This window comes from Nematolebias whitei, chromosome 13 (genome assembly GCF_014905685.2).
Source record: "Nematolebias whitei isolate Nwh7 chromosome 13, NemWhi1, whole genome shotgun sequence".
Lineage (NCBI taxonomy): Eukaryota > Metazoa > Chordata > Actinopteri > Cyprinodontiformes > Rivulidae > Nematolebias > Nematolebias whitei.
Genome location: NC_056510.1, coordinates 42813321 through 42820681, shown reverse-complemented (window position 1 = coordinate 42820681; position 7361 = coordinate 42813321). Strand labels below are relative to the sequence as shown.

The following is a 7361-nucleotide window of genomic DNA, read 5'->3' as shown; positions in this document are numbered from 1 at the left end:
CATCACCTGTTAGTTTGTGTTCATCACGTGTTAGTTTGTGTTCATCGTGTGTTAGTTTGTGTTCATCACGTGTTAGTTTGTGTTCATCACGTGTTAGTTTGTGTTCATCACGTGTTAGTTTGTGTTCATCACGTGTTAGTTTGTGTTCATCGTGTGTTAGTTTGTGTTCATCACGTGTTAGTTTGTGTTCATCACGTGTTAGTTTGTGTTCATCACCTGTTAGTTTGTGTTCATCACGTGTTAGTTTGTGTTCATCACGTGTTAGTTTGTGTTCATCATGTGTTAGTTTGTGTTCATTATGTGTTGGGCCATTCAGTAGAGTTCTATTTCATCCCTCCTGACCGCCAGAGGGCGGTGCTAAAAGCCCTAAATATTCCCTTCGTACATGCGCTGTTAGAGTAGTAATACCAACGAAGTCACAAGTGTGACACGGATGACCAATCAGAGGCTATATAGCCTGGCGTCATCCGCGGCTCTGTTCCTTTTTTCTTCTCGCGCGCAGTTCAATTCAGGGCTTCAGCCCTTGGACCTTTTCACCGTCTTCGGAGGCCCGACTGCCCGTTGGCTGGAGCAGCGTGCTCACCCTCCTAAGGGCCGCAATGGTTTAGCCTTCGTTCAAAGTATTTCTGCTGTTCATTGGGGACTACGGCGGCTTTTGCTCCTCTCCCAACTTACAGCGTCTGACTACTGTGTGTGTGTGATTCAACACTGGTGAGTAGTCTTTTACTTTTCTTTTGCCTTGGTTAGCGGCTCTGTCCGCTCTGTTGGAGGCTTCCAACCACGAGATCGGTTTGGATTGTGCTCCCAAGTTAATTACGTAGCCAGCTGTGTTCTGGTCTTGTTTTCTAATTTGTAAAGGCGCGCGTTCGCACTCCCTTTATCAATCATTTTTCACCAACCTCATAAACGGTTGGACTGAGCTAGTAGTACTTGCCTCCCTACGTTCTGGCCTTGTTTTCTATTGGTGGAGGCTAGCGTTGTGCACCCTCTTCCAATCATTCTCACCAACCTCGTACACGGTTGGACTGAGCTGGCATTACTAGCCTCTCTGAGTTTTGGCCTTGTTTTCTGATAGTGAAGACTAGCGTTGCGCACCCTCTCCCAATCATTTTCACCACCTTATAAATGGTTGGACCGAGCTAGTGGTGCTAGCCTCCCTACGTTCTGACCTTGTTTTCTACTGGTGAATGCTAGCGTTCGAGCACCCTCTCCCAATCATTTTCACCAACCTTGTAAATGGTTGGGCTGAGCGAGAGGTGTTTGCCTCTTTGAGTTATGGCCTTGTTTTCTATTGGTGAAGGCTAGTGTTCGAGCACCCTCTCCCAATCATTTGTATCAACCTCATACTGCACCCTGGTGGTGGATAGGTTAAATGCAGAGACTAATTTTGCCATTGTATGGAAACATACAGTGCTGACATTGTGATGACATTATTATTATTATTATACACGGTTGGACCGAGCTAGCGGTTCCAGCCTCCCTAAGTTCTGGCCTGTTTTTTATTGGTGAGGGCAAGCATTTGTATCCCCTCTCGCAATCACTTGCACCAACCTCATAAGTGGTTGGATTGGGCTAGCGCTGCTAGCCTCTCTGAGTTCTGGCCTTGTTTTAATTGGTGAAGGCAAACATTCACGCCCCCTCTCCCAATTGTCCTCTTTTACCGGCTGAGCTAGCGGTGTTAGCCTTTCTGAGTTTCTTTTCCTTAATTGGTGACGGCAAGCGTGCGCGCCCCCTCTCCCAATTTTTGGCCTATCCTTTCATCCTTGTTTTCGTCCTGTATCTTGGACATAGCTGGCGATGCCAGCCCCTTTGCTGAGTTGCGGTTTTTACTTGAGTAAACTGCCTAAAGTAAGAAGCATGGACGGCTCTCACTGCTGCACAGATTGTGGGGCTGTGCTTCAGGTGGATGACGGTCACGACCTGTGTCCTGCCTGCCTTGGACATGACCATCTGGTGGAGGTCTTGTCAGAGAACCCCTACATGAACCGCAGCGTCATGCCTCGTGTTGTGAGGGTAGCTCGGCTGGCCCAGTTTTCTCCCTGACCTCGGCAGTGACCTCCCGCCTTCTGGGCAGGAGGCTCCACATAGGTGCCCAAATGCCGGAACTGAGGCCGCAGTCTCTGTGGCCCCTCCTAGAAAGAGGCAAGCCAAGTCTAATCAGGGTCTCTCCATGAGGGTGGAGCAGTTGTCTGCAGAATTGGCGGAGATGAAGTACTTTTTTCAGGCACGCCAAATGGGGGCTGAGCCAGTGGCAGCAACCAGACTCTCCTTCCCACCCATGCCTGAGTTGGCTGCAGAGGAAGAAGTGTTATCCTTGGCTGCCTCTGCCTCTCACCTTTTAGGTGAGGAGGAAGAACACTCATCTCAAGTCTCAGAGACTGGTTCATTTTCTTCATCTCGGAGTGCAGCTAGTGGGTCAGGTGACGGCTCAATGCAGGACGTCATGCGTATGGCCCTGAGACAACTGCAACCAGAGGAGTCCACCCCTGGAAGTGCCTTCTGCAGGCGCAGACGGGCCCCTTCTTCCTTTTCTGTACCTCCATCAGAGGAGTATCTGAGGGAGTTGCATGGTTGCTGGCGGGACCCAAAGGTCTTTGCGCACCTCTCCGCGGATTCAACCTTTATTTAAACAGATAAATCACATTGAGCCTCGAAGAAACAAAAACAGTGGTTAACTGGACACATGTAGGAGTTGGAGGCAAAAAAAAATTCCTATCAGACTTTTTTTTTCCTGCCTGAGAAAAAATACCTTCTAATATAAAAAAAATACACCACACAAACAAGCACATAGTGACTTAGACATTCTGCAGAGGGGGGGAGCCGAGAGCAGTCAGCATGTTCATAGATGCTCTCTCTTGAGGTCATTCGAGTTCTGATAAGGATGGAAAATCAGTCAATGGCCTCAGGTGAGATCCATAAACATTCTCGAGGTATGTCGAGGATTGGCCAAGAATAACGTCTATGAGAATCCAAGAGTCCTGAAATGATGACACAAAGTTTATTCAGCTGGTTCCATCTGGTTATCAGTTGGAAATTCCTCAGTGAGGGGGTGGTGAGCTTCAGATCACATGTACTCCAGGCAAATTCAGATAAGATGGCCTTTAAGGCCAGCCAAGGGAGCCAACTTAGATAAACACACAGTTGTTTTGGGGACAGGCAGAACTTAATGACATCTACCTTTAGTCTGTGTTGGTCAACTCGGTTCCGAAATGTCCAAATTACATGGCCACACCGATGGAACGTGACTGAGTAAAATCCCCAAGATCTGATCCATTCAGCCCAAAGCATTTGAGTCTGGGTACTTGAGACAAGAACCAAGCCATCATAAAGGCAAGCAGCGTGATCGGGTCCAAATTTGCTGTCGACAACTTCTTTGATTGAAGAAAAAACTGCAACCAGCCAAATACAAAAAGCAGGAACCAGTTATCGTAAATCCAATTAAATATGCGTCCTTAAAATCCACATATGGCAGCAGAGATAGACACATCATCAAGTCTTCCAGTCGATGAGATATCCAGCTGCGTGCGTGCCAACAGGGTAATTCGACTCGCCTAAAGCCTGTCTTCTCTTTGAAGAAATGTTATAAATTGAGTTGAGGGACCAACTGATCAAAACAAGCCATGCCAACAAGGATGGCGGAGTGTTGGCGGCTATGCATAAGCCAGCTGCAGCAGGCTTGGAACGCATGCCGGTGATCGAACCTGTTGTTGCCTCACGCATCATGTCACCAGAGGAAGTTCTGCACAGTGATGTTTGGTGCCTGTCCAGGCACAACAGACAAGGCAGCAGTTTTCAGGCCTTAGCAGGGCGATGCCCCCTTCACATCCTTGGCATCCAAGGCGCCCGTCAGCTGATCCCAGCATTCAGCCGCCACCTCGGGGTCATGATTGGCTGAGTTGTTTGTTACCCTCGTGCGGTTCAGCAGAGACCCGACAGGAGCTTTCGTGAGTCAATCCACCAACCAGCTGGGCAGGTTTGGACTGGGGATTATGGCCGCCGCACCCCCCCCCCCCCCCACCCTCATGCCCCCCAGGAGCTGTGGAGGGTGTTGCTGATGCTACCGGGCCAATAGCTCAGTTACTGGGCGGCTCATGCTGTGGACCCATGGGTGGTTGCCACTCTGACCTATGGTTACCGACTACAGTCCTGATGGTGGCCTCACATCTCACGCCGGGTCAAGATGACTATAATCGTCGACCCGGTGAAAGCTTGAGCACTAGACCAGGAGTTTTTGCCCTCCTGGACAAGGGTGCAATCGAGGCAGTGGACCCTCTGCAACAACCCAGAGGCTATTACTCGACTTACTTCCTCGTGCAAAGAGGACGGCGGGTTTCGTCCCATTTTAGATCTGAGGGGACTCAACAAGTACCTAAGGGTCCTGCCCTCCCACGTGCTCATGACAGCAGAGGTCCTTCAAGCTGTCACAAGGGGAGAATGGTTCACGTCGATAGACTTGAAAGATGCTTATTCTCATGTGCCTGTTGCGGAAGAAGATCGCCGCTTTCTCAGGTTTGCCTATCAAGGTCATCACTGACAGTTTTGGGTGCTCCCATTCAGGCTCTCTCTTTCCCCGAGGGTGTTCACTCCGTGCGTGAAGTCAGCCCTCTCTCCTCTGCCTGCAGGCCTACGGAGTGAAGGTTCTGCTGTACTAAACGATTGGCTTCTCTGCGCCCCGTCTCGGGCTTGTGCCTTTTACGACACGAATCGCCTGCTCGCTCATGTGTCCCAGTTGGGCCTTAATGTCAACCTGGAGAAGAGCTGCCTGATCCCTTCCCAGACGATCACCTTTCTTGGGGTACGCAAAGGGAACATCTCTGATTTGCTACAACCGTATGTCCCACCACGCTCCCTGAGGTCAGCGGACCAGTTGCTCCTCACAGTTCCAGGAACTCGTCTTAAGCGCAGAGGTGACAGGGCCTTCTCTGTAGCAGGACCAAGACTCTGGAACAAGTTACCTCTGCTTGTCAGACAGGCCCCCTCCCTCTTGGTTTTCAAGTCTCGTTTAAAAACTCACTACTATTCAATAGCTCTCAACACAAGATGATCTGTGTTTTGATCCTGTATGCTCCACACTGGTTTGTCGTCATTATCTGCATCGTTTTTATGTCTATATTCTGATTTACCTCATTTTGTATTTTGCTTTGTGTGTTACCTGTTGTTTTGTCTGTACTGCACTTTGGTTGGCTTTGTAGCTGTTTTAAGTGCTTTATAAATAAAGTGGTATGGTATGGTACATTCAGTGCTTTCAGCACCACCCTCTGGCAGTCATCCGGGATTCATAGAACCGAAGTTACATACGTAACTTTCGTAACCATGAGTGAGGAGGTAGTTGTCATGACGACCTCTGGGGTTCACTTTGTCTGTGTGTGGAACAGGAAGAGTCACAAGGACCCCACCACCACCACCACCAAGACAAACATGTATTGGGCAGTTATGTGAGCGGCCGGGTGTGACAAAGCCAAATGTTTTTGGTGGCAGGAAGCTCGTTAGCCCATCAAAAAAAAAAAAAAAAAAAAACATAAAATAGCTGCAGCATTGTCCAAGCCACGGACGGGTTTCAAAGCCTGTGAAAAAAGTAGTGGCTTATAGACCGGACAGTATGGCAATTTTTCAACTAGTTAACAAACCCCAGTGAGATATTACCAGTAATAAATTACTGATAAATTCCATTAATTTTTTTGACAAAACATTTCCTGAAATTATTTATATAAAAATAATTTTCTCTTGTGGATATTAGACTTGGGCAACACGGTGGCACAACTGGTAGAGCTTCTGTCGCTCAGCAAGCAGGTTACCCTGGTTCAAATCCCGGTCCGGGGGCCTTTCTGGGTGGAGTTTGCATGTTCTCTTCGTGTTGGGTGGGTTTTCTCAGGGTACTCCAGTTTCCTCCCACAAACCAAAAACAGGCACGTTAGGCTGATTGGTAACTTTAAATTGTTCCTAGGTGTGAGTGAGAGAGTGAATTGGAGTAGTTTGTCTCTACGTGTCCCTGTGATGGACTGGAGACCTGTCCAGGGTGTACTCCACCTCTCGCACAGTGAGAGTTGAACATGGGCACCAGTGACCCCCATGACCCAAAATTTGAAGAATCGGGTAAAGATAATGGATGGATGGATGGATAGATGGATGGATATTAGACTCGGTTAACTATATTTTCTACACTTTTAAACTTAAATATAGTTTTTGCCAACTCGTGCTTAAGTAGTGCATTTATTCTGTTTCTGTAGAGAATTGCATCTGAAGTTTCATAACTTTGTAAAAATTGACTTGTAAAATTTTGTTTTATATCAACAAAATATACTAAAATGATTGTGAAAATTTTATTTTAGGATAAAAATCATTTAAGTACAAGTTCAAATCAAAATGATCGTTAACATTTTCTTATAGTCAACATTTTTTAATTTCTTGATATTTTACAAAAGATGATTAAATACTTTTTATTATAACATTATTTACAAAGGTTGTAAGACAAATCTGAAATATAATTTTGAAAATATTTAAACTCAGAAATGTGGACAAACTTCTAAAGTCTGAGTTGTTTTTTCTAATGCTACTTATATTTATTTTACCCCAAAATAAATCAGGCTTTTATTAGTAAAGTTTCTGTGAAATAAACCTGCTGTAGTAGAAAACCAAAAGACTCCGTGCTGTTGCTCAAGAATGTTGTTTGACCCTCAGCTCCTGAACAACGGGCCCAGTACATTCAGTAAAGCATCTCTGAAGGTTACGTGGCCGTACCACTTCAAGAACGGCTCTCTGCTCTACATCACCAGCTTCGACACTGAAGGGCCCATCAACTGCACCACGGACATAGAGATCAACCCGTTCAACGTCTCTGTAAGACTCACAAACAAGCACCGCTCACACCATCCTGCTGACGTCACACATTCTGTTACCCATAAAAAAACTCCCAGCCAAATGTGTTTTAATGTTTGCAGATCTTTGGGTTACAAATCAATCATCAGCACATGTAAACACCTCCATTATAGCAGGAGTTCTGGCAGTTCAGGTGCAGCTGGAGTGCAGATGAAAATACAAACAAAAGCACCTGTTTCAATGCTGTTATTGCATCACTCAGCCCCCTTTGAATAGGAAGTGGCCATCAGGGCACTAATTATCAATTGTTAGGGCTCTAACGACCTATTGTTAGGGCTCTAATGACCAATTGTTAGGGTTCTAACGACTTATTTTTAGAGCTCTAACAACCAATTGTTATGGCTCTAACGACCTATTGTTAGGGCTCTAACAACCAATTGTTATGGCTCTAACGACCTATTGTTAGGACTCTAATGATCTATTGTTAGGGCTCTAATGACCTATTGTTAGGGCCCTAACAAGCTATTGTTAGGCCTCTAACGACA

The 7361-nt window shown here is 46.5% G+C and overlaps 1 protein-coding gene across 1 annotated transcript in view; it reads left to right on the top strand.

Annotated features, from left to right (window-relative positions):
* itgav (integrin, alpha V) overlaps positions 1-7361 on the top strand; it is a gene marked incomplete in the record, with an annotated part of 192048 nt that overhangs the window by 175692 nt on the left and 8995 nt on the right. Inside the window, 1 exon segment of the mRNA XM_037686717.1 lies at positions 6679-6837. Within this exon segment, the coding sequence (XP_037542645.1) occupies positions 6679-6837 (159 nt within the window).